Raw genomic sequence first — 25,841 nt, 5'->3', positions numbered from 1 at the left:
TATTATATATTATTACAGGTATATATATATTTATAATGGCTAAAAACTATGGTGCAACACTTCGTAAGAATTAGTAACAGGCATGACGTATCTTCCACATAAAGACACCCCCTTCACCACTTTATATAAGCATACAGCTGTCATACTGTTATTACAAGGTAATAACATAGATATCATATACAGGGAGCCAAACATCACAGTGATGAAAGAAACACCAGTAGATTGACTGACGACAGCTAACCTATTTGATTAATATCCCTGCCTTCATCCAAACTGATTCCCCTGTTCACCTCATCTTCAAAAACAGACAGTATTCCTCCTGACAGATTCGGTCTCAGCACTATTTTAGGATGGCATGGAGTCAGGGCCGCGGTGCCGGTATTTGTAAATGATTTGTTGTAGAAGGGATTTGTACTTTCAGTGCAATTGTTGCAAGATAATGAGTAGATCTATTGCAGCACTTGCTGTGTGGCTCCCAGGCTTGCCTGTCATCTGTTGTTGCATTTTAACATCTCTTTTATTATTGTGAGATTCCCTTGGTTATTCTTTGATCATTACTTAGAACAGGCATTTGAAAACAGGTTAACTGCAGTAATGCCGAAACAGCTTGTGTGTTTTCAGCTCTGTTTGAAATCATGTAAATGTTCCTTATAAGTTTTAAGCATCATAGAAATACACATGACATTTATGAGATTAAATCAAATAGAATTAGAGACGTTTTTCCACTATCATTTCTCTCATTGTCTCTATTGACTGTTTATTTTGCATATTCTCAGGTCGCAGTATTTCAAGATTATTGAAGAGTGTGTGTCTCAGATCGTGCTCCACCGAAGTGGTACTGACCCAGATTTTAGTTACCGGAAGCGCCTGGATGTGGATTTCAGCCACCTTCTCGGCAAGTCCCACATCTCTAGCATCTTATTTAAACTTCCAATGTTTCAATGAAGCATAAATAATGCCCGTACTTCTTCCCCCCCACCCCCAGAGATGTGTGTTGATAAAGCCCGAATTGATGAGTGTGAACAAAGAGCTTCTGAATTGGCACAGAAGGCAAGTATTGACAAAACAAATAAAAAACATCTTATATTATCATCCCTCATGTGGCCCAAAAAACTGCTTTGACCTGCTTATTCTATATGTATTGTAAGAACCAGTAATAATCTCCACTAAAAGCAGTGACAGTAGAAGTTAAAGATGTCTCACCTCACTCTTTTCTAAGTTTCTGTAGATGTCGTAGATTGTTGCACCGTGGGGGCTTTTTGTCGATCATGACGCTACACATGTATAATGTATAATAGTCAAATCAAAAACAGCAAAACATTTTTTGATGTTAGCTAAAGAGGTATTAGTGATTGTAAATTTATTATTAGTGATTTAAGCCTTACAATTTATGTTACAGTTAATCAAACAATAATGTGCACTTGTGTGAGATATTTGGCATTGCATCTTTCTTCTCAGTTTGATGAGGAGTTTATGAACAGACAGCAGGCGCAAAATCAGCTGGTTAACTATGAAGAAAAGATAGCTGAACTTCAAGCTGAGCTGCTGGCCGTCAAGGCCGGTCAGGTAAGAACCCGATTTTTGTAAATTGTGTCTATCATGTGAGGAAAAGTTCCGCTCATCTTTGATTACATGACAAAATGTCTAAATCTATCATGGAATTATTCAGTTTTTCTTTTCTGACTCTGATTAGTTTTCCTTTTTATCTTGGGATTGATGCTGTGGGTATTTTTCTATGACGCTTCGTTTCTTAATGACACAGAAAGCACATTCGTCAAACCTTACGGCCCAGGAAAATTATTTATTTTGTTGAGGGAAAAGTAAATGGTAAATGGACTGCGCTTATATAGTGCTTTTCCCACTTTTGCCATGCTCAAAGCGCTTATTGTTCTTGTACTCTTATCAACATTCAACTTTTCAGGTCAAAATATTGCAGGTCCCTGACAGTTTAATAAATGTGAAATCTGTTTCGCTTGCAACATAGTCTTTGTGTTGAATTCCGTCACCTTTTGTGATCGAGTTTGACGCCCTTTGGAAAGAGAACCCTGACCCACCCTCAGTGTTAGCCATTTGCTGATTGTTACCCCATATGGGGACATAGTTCTAAAAGCTATTTATTCTGATGCTACTGGCCCAGTCCTTAACCGCCGAGTTGCTCCCATGGCCCTGGTACTGCAAGATAAATTTACACTCAGAGGGGCAAGATAACTTTCTTTTTGTTGTTGTTGTCCTGATAATTTTTCAATTTGAGAGAGCAACACAGAATGAATACTGAAATAGTATCTTGGCTCAAATGATAGTGGTGCATTTAGTTATGGTGGGTACACACTCACACACGGACACACACACTCTCACTCTCTCTCACTTTATCTTGCTGTCTTTGTATGTGGGAATCTCACCAACAATCACACATCCACATTTGTTAATTCAGCAAGTGTGCTCTTGCCTCGAGAAACGGGGGCAGAGTAAGGGCCCAGAACTGACCTTTACTGTGCCTCTTTAATCTAAAGCCTGCGCATGGATCAATAAGCCATTTACTCTGTATGATACAATTTACTAAGCTTTGTAGCTCAGGTTAGAACATGTGATGTTTAGCTTCAGAAGAATAAGTAATTGCAACTATGCTCTGAATAGAAACTGGAGCTGTGAGAATTGTTTCTATTGAATGGCTGAACGGCTTAAAATCCTGCAATATGATGACCTGGTAAACATGACAAAATTACAAAACATAGAAGTGAAAGCAAGTTATTATTTTACTTTGAAAACATTTGCACTTGACTGTTTATGCAAGAGTTTTGAATTAAGCTTTTCGACTTCAAATGTCTGCCACCAAATAATATAAGTGTTGCGAGAAGACGACAAGGCGTCAATAAAAAAATTAAAAGCAAGATGATCTGAAAATAAGGTGATAATGAGTGTAAAGATGTGAGAGCCTTCAGAAATTGCCATAGAATATTTGTCCTCTGCCGAGGCTTTGTTTTTACGCTGGAAAAACTAATGAACCAGATATTATTTCTTTAATGATTTCTCACTGGTGTGCAAACAATATTGAATGTTTCCTCGAATATTCCATCCGATACATGCTTGTTCTGTTCTCCAGTATGTGTCTGTTGTGATTAGAATTTTCATTGAACATTGAACATTTTAATTATTTACCGTATATAGTATAAAAAAGTTATTTGCAACAGATTATTCTTGCATTTGTCTCCACTCTGTTTCATCTTCCTATCCAACCAGTGTGGAGCTGTGCCTGCCAGTCAAACCTCCACTCATTTTGGACCGACTCTCCTGTCTGGACCTCTGCCCCCTGCTCATCCGCCTGGGGTACCAGGTTTGCCTCCTCCACCTCCTCCCCCTCCTTTACCTGGATGTCCTGCCCCACCTCCTCCCCCTGGAATGCCTCCTCCTTTTGGTGCACCCCCTCCACCCCATCTAGGAAGTTTGGGCGCTCTCGGCTCCCCAACTCAACATGTGCTGCCTTATGGTCTCAGGCCTAAGAAGGACTTCAAGCACGATACCTCCATGAAGCGCCTAAATTGGTCCAAGGTAAGAATATACACAATTTTTATTCATAGTAAAGAAGTAATTTAAAAGAAAAAGAAATCGCTATACATTGAAGCATCAGTAAATAAAACCTAGTTTCACAAATGCAGAATTTCTCACCATTATTTGATGGTTCAACTCATAACTTGTCTCCAGTATGTATTATATAATATTTCCTTTGTCAGGCAAGTTAAGATAAAAAACAACAACTCAGAATTCAGGACAGATATTTTTAATGGCCTTCTTTTCTGCTCTTTTTTCCCCAATTGCTTCTGATGTTCATTGGCAGCACCTGAACAGTACAGATGGTTTTCTTAGAACAACAACTATCTACCTCTGTGCCAAAACAGCAGTAATTAAAAATAACAGATGATCAGATGTTATTGTCTAAGCATCCTTGAATTCTGCAGATGTTGTTCTCCACAGAGCAATTTTAGTTCACACCACAAGTCGTATTAGTTTGTGGTTTGATTATTAATTAAATCTCAGAGAAACAGCAGTACAGGTGTTCGGCAAACTAAAGCATATGCTTCAATTTCTAAGCGAACCTCTTAGTAGGACAAGAGAGAGACTTATGGCACATCTGTATGATACCTCCACATATGGTATCCTTGAGACAAAGCTGTTGTAAAACTTCTTCTGGAATAAGACTTCTAACAATTCCAAAGTGGCTCAACCAGTAAGTAAGAAAGGTTGTGGTTTAACAATTCTATCATCATACTTGGATGAGGAAAACATTCCTGACAGATAAAAATACCACAAACTAACTCAAGAGAAGACTCGACACACTACTGTCATTTTCTTTTGACTGCAGGGTGAGCATTCAACATTTATCATGTACCTCATCCTTTGTTTAAAAACGTTTTAAAAAACCTTTTGATAAATCTTTTGTTTGAAGCCTCTGACACTTGAAACAAAGTTAGCGAGGTCCGTTCAGAGTAAACTACAGCTATGCCCGGATGGCCGGACATCAAAACATTTCCAGCAGACTACTTTCTCTTTGAAATCACATTACATTATCTTGATAGACATTCTAATCATTGGATGAAGGGTTTTAGACTAATAAAATGAGCTAAGGGAGGCACAAGCTCGCTTTGTAGTCCTGTGGCTGTTTGGTGTCGACCATATTGCATTATGGTACCCCTCAAACATTGGATTTAATTTAATATTAAATATTCATTATAAAGCCAAATCATCTTCAACATTCAATCCAGTACAATTTACGCTTTTGCTTTTAGTGAGACGTAACTATCGAATGTCTTGAACCAGAGTTCTTCACATTGTACACCGGTAAGTATTTTGTCTGCTAGAGGGATGCGTGTGGTGCTGTTTGGCCTTGGAGGATGTTTCCACTCAAATTATTTCCATCATAGTTTTTAAAGATTTGACAAAAAATATTGCTTCACTGCCATTTTAGACGAGTGAGCGTGCAACTCTCCCACAGTATTTTGAGTATTTCACTAGGCAACCAGTTAATGGGAATATAAATCTGACATTGTTAAAAAAACCAAAAACACATACAATTCTGTACATGTATTTTTGTAAAATGTACGACTTACAATCGGGTTCGTATTGTGCATTTTTTATACGTTTTTTCCCATTTTGCACTATAGCTACAGTAATGTGAAAAATACGGGAAACACCATGTATTTAATGAATGTGCTGAAGTCTGGATGTTTTTTTTTTCAGATCCGTCCACAGGAAATGTCCGAAGGATGTTTCTGGGTGCTTGCTGATGAAGACCAATATGCAAAACCAGAATTGCTCTGCAGAGTTGCTATCACTTTTTGTTCACAACGAACAGGTCAGACTATTACACAAAATGTAATATTTTAATTTATGAATAAATGAAATGTATACATGCATGTATACATATGTCAGGAATTCCACGACAACAAAGTTAAATATAAACTGTATGACGATCCTCACACTCAGATCATTCTGCTGCTCTTGAGGAAAGTGTGAAATACGCCACTCAAATCCAAATGCCAATCATTGTGTTGGAGGGCAAGATATTTAAAGGTCTTGGTCACAAAGTCATGCCACTGAGAGCTATTATAACCACACGCTGATGAATAACAATATAGAGTCAGGGCAAATCGGCAAGCACTGACTGTTGGCCAGCTCTCAGAAGAACATTACATCACCACTGCTTTTCACTTCATCAGTGTGGACTGGGAAAATGATATCTGTTGTGCCCCTTTCTCCACCTCCATCATAGTGATTCAATTATGTGTAAATAGGTGTGACTGTGAGACTCGTGCGCTCCACATTCAGAGCCTCTTTGTGTGGTCGGTACATGAAAGGCAAGAAGCTGACAAATGCGGTGATTACCACCCCAGTTGATTAGATTTTCGGATTTCACTTTTTTAAATGATTATTTTCATGCTTTTTTCATTTGCCAATTAACTTGTGTTGGTCTGCACTTTTGAAAAGGTGTTCCCCGCATCTGGCCCAATGTCAGCTGTGTTAGGTTTCATTCCCAGTGGCAATGCACGAAGAAACGGCATACAGTTGCATTATCGCATATTAGCATGGCTTCTAAAATCCAGAATATTCATATCCAACATTGTTTGGATGATCAAAGTAAAAGCAGGTAAAGGAAAAGGATGCCATCAGTCTTGTCCTCTCCTTTGCTCGGCCTATTAGTTCCTCTTCTGATGATTTATTCACACGTCTTGTTTATTACTTGCTCGTTCTGTCATCAACTGTGTTACCTTATGCCAATTTGAATTATTCATCCACGTGTTATCTACCTGTCACAACTCTATGCATCTCCACATGACCACCCACACAAGAACACCCCAGATCATTCCCACCAAGGTGTTGAATAATGGAGGCACATCAGAATGGCAAACAGGTAGACAGGCAGTCAAGCAGGTGTTCTCTGAATGGGGGGGCGGGGGGGGGGGTAAAGGGAAAGAACATCTATCAGCAGACAAGTGCATTTTTCACACATTCACACTTTTATATCACAGTAATCATGAATCACATTTCCTATCATATGACACCTAAAATGCTGAGACTCGGCAGTATGCTGGCCGCTTTGTTTGTGACTGATTATCGGTTTAAGATTCGGTTAAAACAGCATGTGATATTTGATGGAATCACACCTTTTTCATGGTTTGAGTCGATACTCTGCGTTCCATCCTGCCTCCTCCCTTCCGTGCGGCGGTTGTGGTAGCAGATTGACTGATGGGTCAAGTTGTCGGATCCTGCAGCTATGCGCCAGCGAGCGAGTGTGCGTGTGTGTGTGTGTGTGTGTGTGTGTGTGTGCGCACGTGCGTGTGCTTGTCTTCTTATTAACACAGCCATGTAGCATCATGTTTCATCTCACTTAAGAGCAGCAGCATCTGGATCATCATTAAACATTAAAAGGACACAGTATGAAACAGAATTCACTTGGTTTTTTCCTTATTAAATATTAATTTATATTTCTTGAAGCTTCCTTTGCCATTCGTGAGTGTCCGCGCAATCCTGTGCACAACATCGTGCGATTGGATGAAGATTTTTGTTTTCTTCGAAGACCTAAATTTAATTCCAGAAATAAATATATAAATTAATAAACAGTTATTAATAATTATAGCAGTTGTAGAAAGTATGAAGTGGAAGTATGGGATGACACGTCAACATGAATGTTTTGTGTAGTAAAACATTTTTATTAAAGTCCACATTTTATTCACGCTCTGTTTATCTATTCAGAGTTGGATTTGGTTGTTCGCGAAGGGTCAAGGCCAGATCACACATTCTTCATCAGCACAATGTGATAAATGGGTCTGTTTGCATTTCAGTTGTCTTTGTATTTTTACCAATTATCAATAAAAATAACTAACAATAAGATTAAGATGAGGCATCGGGCAGGCTTGTTGTGCACCAAAACCAGTACAGAAAGGCAAGTGTATTTAGCATTTCTTTAATTTTATCAGTGATTGTCACATATCTGCCATCATGTCACAGTGACTTCACATCTTCATCTCCAGCTAAGTTCACCTGGGAACTGGCTCATTGGTAATAGTCATGGAATGGTTTTGTAATTTGTAGTATACCAAATGTAGCTTGACCAGTGTGTGATTTAATTTCATTTTCAGGGAAGAGCATGTCGACAAAATGAAACTGTGGGGACAAAAATAGTCATGAAATTACATTTAATCACTGCTCACTGAGTTTCCGTTTTCCCTGTGATAAAGTTGTCCCTTGATTTTTGGCATCAGTTTTATAGTTTGATTAAATTGAAAGCCATATATTAGAGAAGCCTTTCAAATTTGAATATGAGAAACAAGGTGTTAAATTTAATTAAAAGTTGCTCATTCTGAGTTATTTAATTGTGATTAATAATTGCATCTTATTAATATTAAGCAAAATGATGATAGAGTTTGCCTCTGTACCTTTCAAATCCTCCCTCACAACCGAGGCTCTGAGCAGCTTTATCAGATGTGATTTCTGTTAATGGCAGGTGTCACTCATTTGTCTGCTAGTGTGAACTTTAGAGCCGTTATACTTTATATACTATTGCATAAAAACAGCTACTGCATCATTTGTATTTATTGCAATGCTCTCTGTTCTGCAAGATATTCTATCAGCTGACAGTGGTGAAATATATATATAAATAACAAATCATTAACCTGGTCTTCATCTGTCTTTATTGTCTTGTCTGTTTCTCTCCTTTTTTCTTCTTGCAACTTTCTTTTGGATGCGTGATCTGTCTTAATGCATGCAGGGACTGAAACCAAAGGTCAGTACATTTGCTTTAACTAACTGCTTTTCTCCTCTTTCATTTTTCAATTATTTCTACAATGAATCCAGATTTTGTGAAACTGCATAAATCAGACATCTTTTCATTCTTAATAAAGAATCATGACCTGTGGTTTTGGTTTTGAGACCATGTTTACATGATGATCTCATTTGCTGATTTGATGTTGATATTTTTCAGCAGTAGTTTTATAATGTATATATATTTCGGTTATCCATCGTGTGGCTAATAATGCAAATAGGAAGAGTCAAGAGTGGCTCATACAAATAAATGCAAATATGGTTATTAAGTTACAGCTTTGAAGGACATGTGCTAGAGACAAATTGCCTACACTTTAGGGCACAGTTTGACACAGTCTACGTGTAGAAAGTAAAAAATAAAAGAGCTGGAGTGGAAGAAACATGCTTGATTAATTCACCTCTTAATCTCTTTGCTTTTTGTAATGCTTCATAAATTCGGTACTGTTTTTGTACTAGCAGGACCATTAATCCCCCCCCCATCGCTGAACTCTCACTTAGATTTATTGTATTTGAGAAAGTTCAAGGCTTTATTTCTGTCACACCTGACCTGCCATGGACTTTTTTCCCTGAGCAATGAATTTGCTGTCTCTACTTGTATTTAGCATTTTCTTCAGGAAGCTCACAGTTACGATTTTTTAAGACAAGTTTAAAGAGTGTATGCCATATATCAAGGTTGCAGTTTTGATGAGTTGGATTCCACTCAATACCCCTTTGCCGCATGTCTGCACCCGCTCTCTCCCACATCTCCCAGCTGTCCAATTAAAGCCGAACATAACTTTAAATAGTTGCTGGTCTTGTTATAAGCTGTTGTAATATAAATGCAAAAAACTCTAATTTGGTTTCATGCTGTTTTATACTTTTTTTTTCTTCATCTTGATCCTCATTGCATAGTACAATTTCAGAGCTTGTGTTATGACTTCAAGCTAAGGCAGTAGAGCCACCATTATTATACGTAAATCTTCTTTTTGTAGTGCTAAGGACTAACGTAAAACAGGAAGTTGTACCATCATTAAGTAAAGAAGAAAAACAAACAGTGGAAGTTAAAAGTGAGCCACAGTAAAATGTTCTTACAGAGAAAAAGTCACCTGAAAAATCCATGGAAATTCTAAAAAAATGTGTCCTGCAAGAATACGAAAGCGAGAGGGGAGGGACAACAGTATATAAAGGCATTCGATGCCCACCACTAAAGGTAGTGTTTAAAAATGACGAGGACAATTCAATGATGCCCTGGGCAAAAACTAGATGCAGTTAATATGTATGATTTCTGCAGGACAGACTACTACTACTACTACTACTACTACTACTACTTATCTAGTGTGAACTTCTTTTCTCTTCTCTGGGCCAGCAGGTTGATTTCATCATTATCATCTTCGTCTTTTTTTTTGCTTTTGTTTTCAGTATAGATAATGCATTCATTGTTTTTGAAGGATCAATTTATGGATGATTTGCTTTATCCTCCTATTCAAGGAAGCCTGGAGTTAGAATGTGTGTGTGTGGAGTTGATTTTTGTTCTGTATGTGGTCCATATTCCTCAATATAATTAAATATTTCAAATTCAGCCTATACCACATTGATTCAAGTGATACAGTAAGACAAAAAAGTATGAAAGTGATTCAAAATTAATGTCTATTAAATTCCAATATAAATAAGGCTGCTTTTTTTACATTGCTTTTTTACTTTATTTGAACAGAAGGAAATAATGAGGCAAAATCAAACAAGCAAATGCAGCGAGTGGACACCCAGGGAGAATGCTGACAGCTCTCAGAAGTTTCAGCAGCTTCTGTAATTTCACAGAGGGCCTCTGGAGAATCTCTTCTGTATCATCAGTGTCAATAGACTGAGATAAAACATGTATAACATGGCTTTCCTGTGGGTCTGAGAAGAGTGGGTAAAAATCACAGACTGTTTTAGAGACAATAGCACATGGGAATTGAGGGATATTTTGAACCCTGCTCCCTTTTCATTGCACTACTTACATTGTATCTGGTCCTACATAGTCAGCTCTGCTGCTGTAATAGTGGGAACAAACCTGTAAAATACTCCCTCTGCTTTTGTTTCTCTGTTCAGTTTTAGTTTGTGAACAAATGAAAAAACCAAACTCAGATCTCTGTCTCCTGAAGTAGCACAGTAAGCTGCATTGGACTTTAGTTGCACACCCAATTCATTCCTGCATTTACTCATTGGTGTTTTCATTTCAGTCCAATCTTCAAAGATTTATAATGAAAATATTTTAACTACTTTTAATTGCCTGAATGTTTGATCACTTCATTTATTTAAGTTATTGAATTGTTACATTTTCTTTTGGGTTCTTTCATGTTTCAATGGCATTTTGATTTGGCCTTGTTTAAATTAGTATATTGCATTATTTATTGTTTACGCCATCTTGTCCCCATTACAACAATGTGACTATAAGTGCATGAAACATATCCTTCCTTCCATTGGTGTAAGCAATGCATTCAAAAAAGCCTCCTAATTGACAGGCATAAAGCAACTATTTTCTTCCATCTATCTTTGTGTATCTTAAGAGAGCAGAGAGTCAGATTCGTTGCTATAGTGCTGGGAAAATGAGCAACAACATGAAGAGAGCTGCCCTTTCCTCAGCCTTCTTTTCAGCTAATAAATAACATCCAATTAGATGAAACCCACAAAAGATCACAAAATCAGTTTCCCTTTTCCTAGGATACAGGCTTCTGTTAATGGCCTACCTATCCTCCAATGTCACAACACTGAAATAAAAAAGACAGACAGACAACAAAGCTGAAACGATGCTCAGATGATGTTCATGAATTCAAAATATTTTTTTGATTCAACGATCGAGGATGTTTTCAATTTATTGATGCAAGCATATGAAAGATAAAATGCTCGCTGTGTGTATTGAGAAAACACGTCTCATTCAGTACGTGGGTTCGTACAGCACATTCATGTAATTGTATGTGTTCGAGAATTTCTTTTCGATTTTTATGTGGAATTAAACCCCTTTTACTCACAAGTAAAATACTGTCAGGGAAATCTGAATTTATTCAGTGTTAATAACCTCCAGCTGACAGTCTACGGTCCTTTCAGATGTGGCACATTAAATAGTCAAAAACATGCATCTTGTCTTCCCTGCAGTAACCCTTAGTAACACTTAACATTTTACATTTGATTAATAGGCGGTCGGTGACTTCCTTAGAGAGAAAATACTTCCTTTTGCGGTCTTGATCTTGAATTAAAATGAGAAGGAAAGTACTCGATACTGTTGGTGCTCACCATTACAGTGGAATTGTAAGGAATGAAAGCTGAAGAACATGCAGATGAAAGACCAGTGGGTGTGTTTTTAATCTAGTGCCTGAAAAATATATAGAATATAATGTTTGAGGGGTTTACAGTTCGCTTATGGTTCAACTGAGTTCATAACGTACATTTCAAACTTAGCATAACCATTCAAAATGGCCAATAAGAGTAGATCATGACATGAAAGTGAAAGACTCTTCAAGATGTGTAATTTTAGTTTCCGAGAACTCCGAGGAAATCAGCATGTCCATCTCATGATGCCTCTAGTTAATATTTCTTTCCATAATCATACCTCTTTTCAAGTTAAATGGACTTACCATCCGGTTTTTGTCTTGCGCTTGTGCCTTGTTCTCCCCTCTTATTCTCATCTCACACTCTCTTTATGCTTTTCCTTTGAAATTTTAGAGGACACCATTAGTTCCGTAATGACTTTTCATGTGGCTGCAGAAAATATGTGCCATTATGAGAGATTTCATCAAGTGCATTATCATAAAAGGCTATTTTCATTGTTGTTGAAAGGGAAGGTCTGATCACACACACTGAACCAATGACTATTTTCTTCTTTCAATTTTTACAATGTTTTGCGGACAATTTTCATAGACGTGCCCATAATGCGATTCACACTCTGAATAGAATTGGCTATTGTATTATGGTAATGCTGGCTTCTGTATACAGGGCTTCCACATCAAACAGTCACCAGCACTCATTGCCTGGACCTGTGACAGTGTCCTAAAATGCTTGTTTGCCACGGACACACACACACTATCCTTCCTGGCTCCCTGCCTCTCTTTTCCTTTTTTCTGTGTCGTTAACCTTCTTTTGTTTTTCTGCTTTCCTTTTCTCCTGATTTTTTCTCTCCTTCCTCTTCTGCCACACTGTTTCAAGCATCGCTGCCTCAATTTATTCCCAATTTGTATTTTTATGTTCTCATATCACTAGAGTAATGAGATGACTCGTTAAAAACATATTTGGTTTTGCGACTTTGTTTCTGCGGCGATTTTTCATCTGCACACGTAGGTTTGCAAGGAGTGGTGAAGGATTGGGTGCAGACTTGTTTGCAACTCAGGAAAATGGTTAATGGCATCAAAGAACGAACGATTGAGCCTGCCATTAATCCAGTGAATGACTTGGGAAATGTGCTGGGTGGGCTTCAATCTCTTCAAATCCGACTGGTGCCGTTCCATAATGAAATGAAGAGACGGTAACTTCATACCTGATATGACGGAATATTAATTTTAATTTACAATCATGCAGAGAGGCACCTTCTTGGAGGCCATTGGTAGGTCTTCAGCAGGCCTTTAGAGGGCACTACTCCACTGAGAATAGAGCCGAGGTAAAACTCAGCCCTCACAAGACAGCGCATACTGATAAATAGCAGCACCTAATCAATCATGAATGTTCTGATGTTGTGTCAATAATTTCAGTCCAGATTTGTGAATATTTTTTTTTCATGAATGCATGTAAATGAGTGCTTTCTCTTTTGGTGTCATTGTAGAAAAACAAACCACTATTTTTTGTTGTGCGCGTGACGATGTTCTTACTCACACTGGAGCAGTTTTAGTGGTTTGTATTTATAATTTATTTTTGCATGACAGGAATAAGGCAGGAGAGAAGAGGAAAGCCTAATGAAGTCTGTTAATTTGCTGCTATCAGAATGAGTTTCAGACTAATTATGGCCCTGGGTCATCTAGTCTGGATCACAGGGAGAGGTGGCCCTGCACGTTTCACTTTGATTAACTCTCTGACAACAGAGCTACTCACTTCATTACTTCGATCTTGCTCTCACTCACAGTCACTAGTACTTGCACAATCCAGAACTTGTGGGTGAGAGGAGCTGGGTGGATAGCAAGCAGACCAGTCAGTCTGTCATGCCAGTTTTAGTCAGGATGGATATAGTGTGCACATTGTGACAAGGCAAAGAGGGAAAGGTAAGTCCAGGTGTGCATAGACGCTGCTTGATGTTATGTGTGTTGGTTGTGCCATTCAGTCGGTATGAATGACTTGGGAACTTACAATACGCCCGACACAGCTGCGCCCACTGCTCTGCTCCTTTGTGTTGACTGTTGTCAGAAAGGTGAATTTGTTCCTTCACCGCAGATGGAGCCCAGTCATTATTTATCTTTTAGCAAACGTGTGTGTGTGTGTGTGTTTAACTTGACACATTCACATTACCCCTGCTACGGTAGCAGAACAACAGTAGCCGTGATTGATTTGACCCATACCTGCATGACTGTCATGATTTGCTATTGGAAACAACACAATGAGTTAATTATCTTAGAGACAGTAGCCTTGTCAGCTTCCCTCCTTGCTGTGTGCTTGCATATCGGCTTTGTGAAGAGGAGACGGGTGGATCGCTGCAACATTCCATAAGTGATGCGCTCATCAAGAGAAACGTGAATAGAAGGTCTGATATCTCTGTAGGAAGTAAGATAATTTGAGGGATATTGGATAAATGGCGGGCCGAATGAGTACACTTTTTCCGAAGCTGTCTCTGCTGCCTCTCTCACACTGCTGTCAGTTTCTTAGTTCGCTGGATAATTCCTTAGATGTCAGCATTGTATACTTTTATTTTCATTTGACATTAGTGTTAGGAATCCGTATGTGTGTGTCAGTGAAAACCGGCGTGCCTGGTTGGATGTCTATGAAGGGTGGGTGGGGTGGATTTGAGGTGTTGCTTGCTTGTCTCTAAGGCCTGTCTGTCATGTACGGCATCAGTCATGCTCTTTCACAGCAGTTTTATTTCATCCGCCATTCCCTTTAGTGCTTCGACGGCACAATTCATTGATACTGCCTTATGGGGAAGTGCTACTTTTCGGATGTACGCGCACGCTGTTACATGTCTTATTTTTGTCAAGGGCCTTTAAGCTGTGGCAGAGATTGGATCAAACCAGTCACTAGAATTATTACAAGTGAGAAGCATAGATAACTCTTCTAAAATCCCAGTATTACATCCTCATCTTTTTCTTTTGTCAAGGAAAAAAAGAAAACTTTTCCTTTCTTGCATACCCAAGACCCTGCGACTATCTTCTGTTCAATAAAAGACCGGGACACAAAACGACATGTGTGAATAATGCACAATAAAAAAAAAATATCTTAAGTGTACCACATGGGAAAAATTGAAAATCGAAGCCGCTCTTCTTTGCCCTTCAACAATGCTGCCCCAGTAATTTTCAAGCAAGCTTAATTCTTTCAGATTTTGAATCTGGATGATTACAGCATTATCCAATACGATCATGTGTCGGTGCAGTCATTGGGCCCTCTGGCATCTGAATCCTAATGAAATCCTGTCGTGTGTGTGTGTGGTGCACCATTCTTTTCCAAATCTTGTCTGTGCATGTTTGGAAGTTGAGAGAGCATTTGTGGTTGCTCTGTCGTGATGCGTGCGAAGAAATTTGATTTCAAAATTGGTTAGAAATACTACACCAGAGTGAGCCTGGCTTAAGAGGCCTCATCTTGAAAGGGCTGCCACGGTGGATGGCTAGCACTACAGAGTTGGCCTTTCAATTTAGACAGCTCACTGGCGATGCCTGCTCTCTCCTGTCTTGATGAAATCCCTCGCTTATTTTCTGCAGAAAATGAGCTCAACTTCTGCTGTTAACTGTGGCTTTAGTCAATGGCTTTGTTCATAATCATCCTGCTGTGTTCACTGTCGTCTCCCCTTCTCGCTGTTTCAATGAAGTGGTGCGACTTCCTTGTTTCAACTTTTCTATTTATTCAAAATAAAGCATTTCAACCAGAAATATCTGCTTTAGTTGCAACATGTCTGCTTGCTTCTGCGTAGACCTGTAGTATGCTCTGCATACCTTTGCCTCCCCACTTCCTGGGTGCTTGCACAATCTGATAACTACAACAGTCACTGCTCCTTCTGATTGATTAACCAGTGACCTCTGACTCCCTGTGGGACATTTTAATTGGTTGATGTATAATGAGCGGGCTTCCCTAAAGGAGAGCCATTTTAAAGCCAGAGTGTCTGAGGAGGTGTTGCTGAAAAGGAGCAGTCTAATTAGCTGATTTAACTGATAACACCTGAGGCAATAGATAGATGGATAGTGAGAGATTGTATGTGTGTGCACACATGCGTGCATGCTACGTAAATTATGTCTTATTGCTATCTCATAACTGTCTCTGGTTCAATAGAGATAGATGCTGCCCTGTCACCATTATGTGAGGATGCTGCACAAATTATATACTCTTTATATGTACTGTAACGAGGAAGTTAATTCTCTGGTATGGTGTTTTTTTCTGTGTTCATGAGTTTGTGAGAGTCGGTGTACTGATGCAATAAATAAGAATCTACTAGACTATAAGTTTACGGCAAGTAGATCAATACAAGATCTTAATGCAGTAAGCTGGAGGCTTCCTAGCGCTAGTCTCTTATATTGTGTCTGGAAGTGCAATATTAAATTCATAATTGCACACAAAAGTTCTTGACACTTGTTTTTTAAGGCAAATATGGCCAACTTTACCTTCTGATCAATTTTGTTTAGGCCTCATAACTTTGTTTTTTTGTTTCCCTGAGTAAACAATGTTTTGTGCTTATTATATTAAAGATGACACGCTTATTGAACACAGTGGGAAGTCGAAGGCAGTAGAAAATGGAACTGGCAGATGACAAAGTGACTGCTGTCCTTGATTATCTCCATGACATTGTTTTAACAAAGATGAAAACTATTTTTCTAACATTGAATTACTGTTTAATGAAAAACCTTTATGATATTTAAAATAAGTTATTTTTATACTGCATTAGATCAATTCAATTTCTACATTTGACCAATGTTGCCTTTGTAAATCGTTTGCTTTGGAAACATTTGTCCATTTTGGTTCAATATGTGTAAAATGTCAGTAAAGTACCGGTATTTAAAATGTCTTCTCCATTTTCCCGAAACCCAAAGTGACATATCCAAACTTGAATGTCTGATAATTCCAAGGAATAACATTTACTTCCTATTATTGATATATTTAACCCTTCTGTTATCCTTAAACATTACTAACACATTTTATCCTTGGGGTCAATCTGAGCCAGGGATATTTGCCTTCTGAAAAATTATTTACAAGAAATTCATGACAAAGTTTTTGTCAGGGAATTTGTTTAAATCCTTATTTGATGCATTTGTAATCAACTCTGTCTCATCATGGTTCATGCTGAAAGATACACCCTACCTAAACTTTCTTTTCTTTTCCTGTTCTCTAAACTTTTCTTTTTTCATGGTGCTTTTCTTTCCATTGTCTTCTGTCTTCTGCACTCTCCTCTCTCTCACACATTGAAAGACTTTGAGGAAAATGTTCCAACAGAAGAGCCACGTAAGTCTGAGCATAGCTTAGTGTGTGGCTGTGTTTGTGTTCCTCTTTGCTTTTTAATTAGACGCAAGAACCCGAAAAAAGACCAAGCTCATGTGGAACAGTAGAAATAATTTTCCTGTGGATTAACCCCTCTCATTGCTCCTCTCCTCTCACCACACATACCATAATTACGGCACCAGACAATTACGAGCGAACTCCCGGGATGCATATTTTGTTCTCTTAATCTGGTGTCTTAAATAATTAAAACTAACCATGAACTGCTCTGCGAGTGTGGCTCAAGAGGGTTGTGGATGTGTGTATACATCCTGAGTGTGTGCGTTTTGCTGTCTGCAGCTCAGATGTCTACATCTACAATCCTCCAGTCGTACATATAAATCACAATCCCCAGCTCCATGTGACACAGAGCAGGTTTACCTTCACATCCAACATGTCTTAATGGACATAGCTCAATCCTATTGCCATGGTTGTCTTTTGGCAAAGCCCTTTGTGACATTAATATATAAACTTCAACATAAATATATTTGCGGATGACTCAACTCATTTTGAGTAAAAAAATGACTATGATTACTTTGTTCACCTTCTCTCTTACTGTATTTGAATTAATGCATGTTATACATGTCAGCAAAAACACATGTGTGCTAAAAATAACACAAATCTTTTGTGTTTAAAACAGCCAAAAAAGAAGAGGAGGATCTCGAGGATAAGAAATCCATGAAGAAGAGAATTAAACAGCTCAAGGTTCTCGATCCTAAGATTGCACAAAATCTCTGTAAGTATTCATTTGTATTCTGTGCGCTCTTCCTCTCAACGACTACATTTCTACATATCATGTCGTGCAGTGTTACTTGGTACAAAGCATGTCTGTCTTTCCTGCCTCCACAGCTCCTCACTAAGCACTATACCGAGATGGTATTTTGGGGTTAAAAAAAAACTTATTCAATAAATATAGCTTTTTTACTTTGCAGATACGGATTGTAAACATAGAAAAATAAATTATATATATTTCTAAAATGTTGCTAATATATTTTTTTTCATCTTAAATTTCTCTAGACAACTGTAGCTTGTGCAAAAATACAACTTTAACTCAACTGCACATGCAAATAAATGGTCATTAATAAGCTGTTTATTAATGGATCATCAGAATCATATTTTATTTATTTATTACTTTCTTTTATTTGTTCTGTGCAGCCATTTTCCTGGGTTCCTTCCGTTTGCCTTATCAGGAAATCCATCGGATAATAGTGGAGGTGGATGAGGAGCAACTCACCGAACCTATGATCCAGGTATGATAAGTGTAGCGTGAAGCTGTAATAAATATTAACTGTGCGGTTGATGTAAGAAGAAGATATTGTTGACCGAGCTGAATCTAAATTGTGCTATGTTTATTCTGTTTGGTCTACATATCACCAGTGCAGCTGTACTTCTGCTCACTCTGTTTTTTTCATGCCACAGCTCTTCCCTGTTATCTTCACTCGTTTCTATTTTTTTTTTACATGTAGCCTGAGGCAACATCTGTAAATCCAGAATAAAAGCGCTAATTGGTACTGAAAAGTATTGCAAATCTTGGTTTTAGTTTCTGTTTACCTTCCTGCTTATTGCTGAAAGGTTGATTTCAATTTCATTTTTGAACTGGTACTGATACCAGTGTTGAGACCAGTGCAATCACAAGAGTTTTAATTCTCAGAATTATTTTTACTTGGATATTATTTTTACCTCCACCGAGATGGAGGTTATGTAATTGCCGGCGTTTGTTCGTCGGTCCGTCCATCTGTTAGCACGATAAGTCAAAGGATTCTGGACGGGTCTTGATGACATTTTTAGGAAATGTGGGGAATGTTACCAGGAACCTCTATCTCACCACTTAATTTCACCTGGACCGGATCCAGAATGATGTTAGGACAAAATTTTACATTTTGAAAATCAAAATTTTACAGATTCAAAAAGCATTTAAAAATACACACAAACTCTGATTCACTTTTACATTTCATTGTAGATTGTAGTATTTGGTACTGACACACCATGTAAAATACACGTTTAATTTTCAAGAGAAAATGTAATTCTTGAAAATAATTCTCAAGAATAAAAGCAAATGTAAATCTGATGAACAGCCAGTTTAAAACAGCAGCAAATGTTTCATTCAAAAAGGTTTTAATCGAACCCTCTGCTCACCCTGATATGGAATGAAAGACTGTAACCACAAAAATGCCTTTCTGTACTCTGTCTCTAGTTTGGCTGAACTGTATCAACTGGTCTGCAGGCTAGTCAGATGAATGTAAGGATGGGAAAAGGTCAACAGTGTAGAAGCACGAAAAAGCAAAACTTTCATTCCACTCTGAAGGGTGAAAAAAGTATTACTGTAATGAAAATGACCTGAATCAATGGCATGCATAAGTATCCTGATAAGCATGCAGAGTGCATTTATCAGGACAAACTTTATAACGAGCTCATAGATGGCACCAAATAGAACAAATAGAAAATCAAATGTGTGCAGAATATTGAGGAAGGTTATTCATCTGAATGGTCAGTGTCCATGTGACTTAGCTGAGTGGGAACAAATTAACAAAAACAAATCTGAGCTACCAATGTGCAATTTAAATTATTCATTTAATCAATACTTGTTAATTACAACACAAATAATGAATGGTCATTAAGGCAAATTCCATTATGCTACATCAATAAAAAACTAAGGTAATGGAAGTAGTAATATTTGTCCTGACTCCAGGCGTCAAGGACAGATTTTCCAACCCTATTTAAATGCATGAGGCCAACGTATTTTAACACATAATAGCAGTATTTGTTGAGATGGCTGTTAAACTCATTTGAGAAGGCAATGCAATCAGTGCCCCTATAATTACTCACCATTTACTTCTTTTGGACATCTTAAAAAACAATCACAATACAATTTTCAATTGTTTGGAAGTATTTATTACCTTTAGACTATCATCTCTGTTCATTTGCATTTGGTACCATTTTACGTCATGTGAACACAATATTTCCCATTTAAATGACAACAATTACATCTATAAGACATGAACGAATGACAAAGTATGAATAACATACATATCCGTAAATGTCACAAAGAACAACGCATACTTTGTATGCACCCAATTATCAAATAATCAAATGCGTGGCCTTCGAAAAGAAGTTTCGAGTTGGTGTTTTTTTTGTTGGACAAACTCGTGATGCAGACAGTTTGTCTCTTAGGAGTGCATCACGGTAAAAGGCACCCTCACCAGCCTTGGATTTAATTCTAGCTACGGCCTAGCTACGTTTCTACCTGATGACCTGAGGGGGCCGATCGGTTTGTAATCAGCAAGCTCGTCAGTGAAGGACTGTAGAGCCTGACCATTAAGTGCTTTATCGTCCATTAACAGTAGTTTGAAGGTGAGCCTTATTGTACTGGGAGCCAGTGAAGCAATTTCAATGCTGGAGTAATATATTGAAATTTCATATGTATGTGTAAGCAGTCTGGCTGTTGCATCATCAATGAGCTGGAGCCGTCGTTTCGATCCTTTCAGTACTCCTCCATATATAGCGGTATGAATGCTTTATGTTGTGATATATTTTTCAAGATATAAAACCTAATATATCCTGATGACATTGCTATTGTGATTATCAAAAAAGAAGGTCGGTGTCTAAAGTAATCTGTTTTGAGGATAATATGTCTCTCAGTCTTGCCTGATTTCAACAATTAATGTATTTCTTTTCTAGTCTGATAAAAAATAAAACAGTTACTTACTGCAAATAAACTCATTCTAACTGAATCTCACCAGCAGAACTCAAACTCTACAAATGACGTTCAAGGATAGATCCAATTGAACATCTTGAATCACACGGTTTCCCGAAAATAGTTAAATTAAACATACTAAGAAGAAGGATATGATATCCAACAAAGTACGGTCCATAAAATAATGTGTTGGGGTTAGGGGTCAGGGTCACAAGGCCTGTTTTAATAGAAGTTCCTTTGGTTCCTCATCTTCCACACTTCTTCTCGCCCCTTTTTTCTGCTCTCCTCTTTCTAGAACCTTGTAAATCATCTACCCGAGCAAGAGCAGCTGAACGCCTTGGCCAAATATAAAGAAGAATATGCAAATTTGTCAGAGCCTGAGCAGTTTGGGGTTGTGGTGAGCGCGCACACACACATTAACACACAAGCTTCAACTCTTCACCAACTCTACACACACACATACATGCATCACTTCCATATGAATATCCTGATCATGGTCTTTTTAAAATCCAGCCTTTGTAAGGCTCAAGACGAATGTCGGCATACCTGTTGACTGCAGACAAAGGACAAAGCTGCGAGACGTTTTTTAAGGACTGTTCAAAGAATGTTAATTCAAAATGATGCGTTGGAGTGTGACACTTTGTGTATTGTTTTGTTTCTGCTTAGCAATACATTGAGTGGCAAAACACATAATTATCATTTGCCCCATGCACCCACTTGTTTCCTTAATGCTCATAATGGCAACCTGATCACTGAATGACAGAGTGTTTCTTTGTTGGTGGTGGTGTGTGTGTCTGTGTGTGATTGTGTGGTATATGGTTCATCAGGGAGACATAGAACCCTGATGCCTGTGCTTATATAATCCAGTGTGGGCCTAACAATGCCTGTGTGCTTTCAACCTATCAGAAGAGCTTCAGTTCAAACTGAATTTTTAATTTTCCATTGTGCAGGCAGATAGGTTATTTCTACTTTTTTTCCTATGGTGTTTTTGCAGGATTCTATGCATGACAATATCTGTTATGGTTGCATAATCATAGTATTCAGTCATCATGATCATCATGTCTTAAACAATGTATATTATCTTCCATTTAAACTCATCATTGACAGTCTACTGAGACATTTATCAAACATTTCCAAAGAATTAACTCACAATGTTTTGTTTTTAAAATGTTTGGTGCATTATTTTATTCATTCTCTTGCATCTGAGAATCGAATGTTCTCTTCAGCGTCTCAATCTTTTTCAATACCCTCGCACTGATACACACTGATGTGTTTGATTTCTGTCTCTTTCCTGCTTCCAACTGCAATATCCTCATCAGAAAATCTATCCCATCTCTGTGCTTAGTTTTGGCTCTGTTTGGTTCTTGTGTTCCAAACTAATGTTTAAGTTTGTTATATTCTCCTCTTTCTGCTCCTCTCCTCTCTTTCCTTTTTGCTCATGCAAGCACATACACACAGACGCACACAAATGCGCACACACATGGCGACTGAAATAGTCATTTGATAGCATTACAGTAGCTGTAATTAAACCCTTGATGGAAGACATCAAACTGCACAGCCAGCTGTTGTGTGAAACAGACAATTGGAACCTGTACCCCTCCCGATTGCCCCACACACATACGCAATCACTGCTGTGGCCAAGCCTTGGGCCCAATGCAATATTTTCCAATTTTATCTAATTGTGTGAGAGTGGTAATCCAAGGCAGCCTATTGTATATTCCACCCCCTCCACTGACTGCCCTGTATGGACACTAACTTCACAATTAACTTACCAGACCTGGGTCCCAAATCAAATCACTGACAGCTTCTATTACTACTGCCTAGCAACACTTTTCAGGATTCTGGCTGCATACATATATTTTAAATTAGGTTCCCTGAATGTGTAAGTGCAAAAGCAAAAACGCTGCTGTAGTTATTTTACCTTTAACTATCTTTTCTGACTGTGTTTTTTCTCTCTAACATATTTTTCCTTCTCTATAATTCTCCCTTTCTATATTGTTTTCTCCCCCCATGCTTCCTTATTTCCTCCAATTCTGTTCATTTCTGTTCCAGATGAGCAGCGTGAAACGGCTGCGTCCTCGCCTCAGCCACATCCTCTTCCGCCTGCAGTTTGAGGAGCAGGTAAACAACCTGCGTCCGGATATACTGGCTGTAACTGCTGCCTGTGATGAGGTCAGGAAGAGCCGATCCTTTGGCCGCTTGTTGGAGTTGGTGCTTCTGCTGGGAAATTACATGAACGCAGGCTCTCGGAATGCCCAGTCATATGGGTTTGACCTCAGTTCTCTCTGCAAGGTAAGCCTTGACATTCTGACCTTAAACATAAGGGATGTATGCTCAAGGAAAAATTGTGACATCCACCTTGACTATTTAGGGGTTCAGTTCAAACCGAACACATTTTCAAGATCCTTGATTGAAGGAGACCTACCAGAGCATTCTCACTCTCATTGTTGCAGTGTTTATACATGCAAATAAAGACAACACGTTCATTTGCAATATGGATACACAGTCGGAATGGATGGATTACCAGTTTATATCCATCCATATATGCCTCCGTCCAAAGCAATCAGAAATCTGTGTTTGTTGATTTCTGAATATCAGCCTATATCTGGGTTTCGCTGCTTTGTTTAGCAGAATTTCTCAGTCGTAAAGAGAATAGGATTGCTTTTTTTGAAGAAGTGAAGCACGGCCCATTGAACAATCCCAAAAAAGACACCCTCCCCACAGGATCTAGAACCAAGTACACATCTGGATGTGATGACCCTGGATGGTTCTTCTTCTTCTTCTTCAATTTGCTGGGATTTAACCAATAATAAGCCTGCAGACTTGTAACTTTGATCAAATAGTCACTGAAACTGTTATCATTTACTGCGATGTCAAATTTGACCCATCATTAAGAGTTACTGAGGCTGATGCTGCTGAAAACTGCCAATTTACAAACGACATTTTCAAGAACAACTATTAAAGTAGTCTTTGGCCATTAACACTACACAATGGGAGTGTCGTGTTAATGGCCAAAGACATATTGGGGAAAACTTCATTTGCCTGATCACTGTTGCTCCCACTAGGCTAGATTTGTGTTCTGCGTCTGCTGGTATCTACCAAAGCAGCGGTATTTTCGGGCTTACTCACTCTGCAGGAACACCCATTCTTTGTTGGACAAAGACATGGCAAATACCCACCCTTTTCGATTTGTGATGGTGTGAACCTAGTGAAATCCTGCACTCGAGACTCCACTAGTCGTTACATTATAGCTGTGTTGTCGCCCTCACTGCAGTTTCCACAATAACAACTGACTCAGCCATTCATCACTGCCACCTATCCTTCCTGTTAGACCTGTGTTCATATAAACACTAGCGCTTATGTGTACAAAAATTTGAATTCATTCAAACTTGATGGATTACTTTAATTAGTTTGACAATGATTTAATCTCGATTAGTAAATGTCTTTGACTCAGCACAGTCATGTTTGGTCTTTGCAGTGTGTCTATTTGCTTATCGGCATAGTGATATGTTGTATAAGCGCGGTTTGAGTAGATGTCAAAGGCAGGATATACAGAGGAAGACATCGCCTTTGTGCCTGGCTTGAGTTTGACAACTTAATTCTGTGGCAGACTCCCACAGCACAGGAAAATTGCCCCCAGCCCAACTAGGAAAGACTGAATGTTGACATTGTCAACTTTAATTATATCAATCTAAATTCAGAGAAAGTACTTTTTGTAAGACAGCACTTAACGCTTTTGAAATAAATGGGAAATGGGAAATGAAAAGAGAGATGAGGGTTTTTGATTGGAGTAGATAACAGAAAAATGATTAAACTCAGCGGGATGCACTACTCTCTACCAATAGATCACCTAGAGAGATACACAGCAACTCGCTCCACAGGAAGGCTGTTTGGTGGGAATTCTGAGACACACTTTGGGATTAGACAGTGAGAGGGTGATGATGGACATTTACCAGAGAAAAGGGAAAGAAATGTATCATCTGGAACATGTAATTTCATGATGGGACCACCCCCCCCCCCCCATAGTTTTGCATTCATTCTTCTGTAGAATATTGTTTTTGCACCAATATATGTGATTAAGCACTTTATTTTTGATGCACCTAATCAAAATGTTCTTAAAGCATTTCCATCAGCAGTGGATTAAAGTACCACAAAGTGACATGCTGCAGCTCGACAAACAAGTCTCCTTCTTTAGCTAGTCGCTAAACATGAACACGCATGTGACCAAACACACTTGGGAAGGGTTGGCTAACTATTAATGGATTTGCTGCACCACGTCAAGCTATTTAAAACCCTGCCTAGGAATGCTCATGTTGTCTTGATTCTTACTCCAATGGCATAATACAATTACAATACGGTAACTAGAATTCTTTTTTTTAATGTAACATAATATGGTCTCTGTAAATTGATGTTATTTTTTCTACATTGCCTGTACAGAGAATGTATTGTGTAAGGTTATCATTATCATGTGACATTAAATTAAACTACCGTATATGTGTTACCTCAGTAAGAGCATTTTATTGCCCTGTCTATGGAATGTCTTTGGTATTTTTCATGTATTTACTCTGTTGTATTTTTTTAGTTTAAAGGAGCTAAAATACAATCCATCCGTTGAATGCCACTGGTCTTTTTGTGAAACTATGTTGGTTTGTGTGTTTTACTGCAGCTAAAAGACACCAAGTCAGCCGACCAAAAGACCACGTTACTCCACTTCCTGGCACAAGTATGCGAGGAGGAATTTCCAAACGTTATCAAGTTTGTGGATGATCTGGAACATGTGGACAGAGCTAGCAGAGGTAATGTACAAAATCAGACATTTGCAACATTTATTTATTTATCACGCTGGCCAAATTGACGTTATATCACAGGTGAGATTATTGCTGTTGTTTTGATTTCTTATTGGTTTAAATGTCCGTTACTTAGCTTTTCTGCCAGTTTGCGGAGTTTGTATGTTGTCCTCGTGTCACTCCAAATTGCCCAAAGGTGGGAGTTTGTGCGTGAGTGGTTGTCTGTCTATGACGTGTTCCCGTGCCATGCGCTGACGAAATATCTGACCGCAGTCAGCTGGAATAGGTTCCACCAACACCTGTGATAAAGTGACAAAAGACGAGTTGATTGAGGTCGCCTTGTCTCCAAGAAAATTTAGAAAATGCACACTAAAATGCAATCAATATGAGCTCAATGGATCCAGCCATATAAACTGTGATATCAGGAGCCTTATTGTAAG

The 25,841-nt window shown here is 38.4% G+C and overlaps 1 protein-coding gene across 1 annotated transcript in view; it reads left to right on the top strand.

Annotated features, from left to right (window-relative positions):
* Positions 1-25,841, top strand: part of LOC137903367 (protein diaphanous homolog 3-like) — a 102,110-nt gene that overhangs the window by 20,202 nt on the left and 56,067 nt on the right. Inside the window, exons 13-22 of the mRNA XM_068747556.1 lie at positions 777-895; positions 986-1,050; positions 1,459-1,566; positions 3,238-3,546; positions 5,233-5,347; positions 17,561-17,656; positions 18,076-18,170; positions 20,910-21,011; positions 22,667-22,906; positions 25,281-25,410. Of these exons, the coding sequence (XP_068603657.1) occupies positions 777-895; positions 986-1,050; positions 1,459-1,566; positions 3,238-3,546; positions 5,233-5,347; positions 17,561-17,656; positions 18,076-18,170; positions 20,910-21,011; positions 22,667-22,906; positions 25,281-25,410 (1,379 nt within the window). The remainder of the gene's footprint in view (positions 1-776; positions 896-985; positions 1,051-1,458; positions 1,567-3,237; positions 3,547-5,232; positions 5,348-17,560; positions 17,657-18,075; positions 18,171-20,909; positions 21,012-22,666; positions 22,907-25,280; positions 25,411-25,841) is intronic.

This window comes from Brachionichthys hirsutus, chromosome 1, assembly GCF_040956055.1.
Source record: "Brachionichthys hirsutus isolate HB-005 chromosome 1, CSIRO-AGI_Bhir_v1, whole genome shotgun sequence".
NCBI classification, from domain to species: Eukaryota; Metazoa; Chordata; class Actinopteri; order Lophiiformes; family Brachionichthyidae; genus Brachionichthys; species Brachionichthys hirsutus.
The sequence above is the reverse complement of the archived record's forward strand: the minus strand, read 5'-3'. Positions and strand labels throughout refer to the sequence as shown.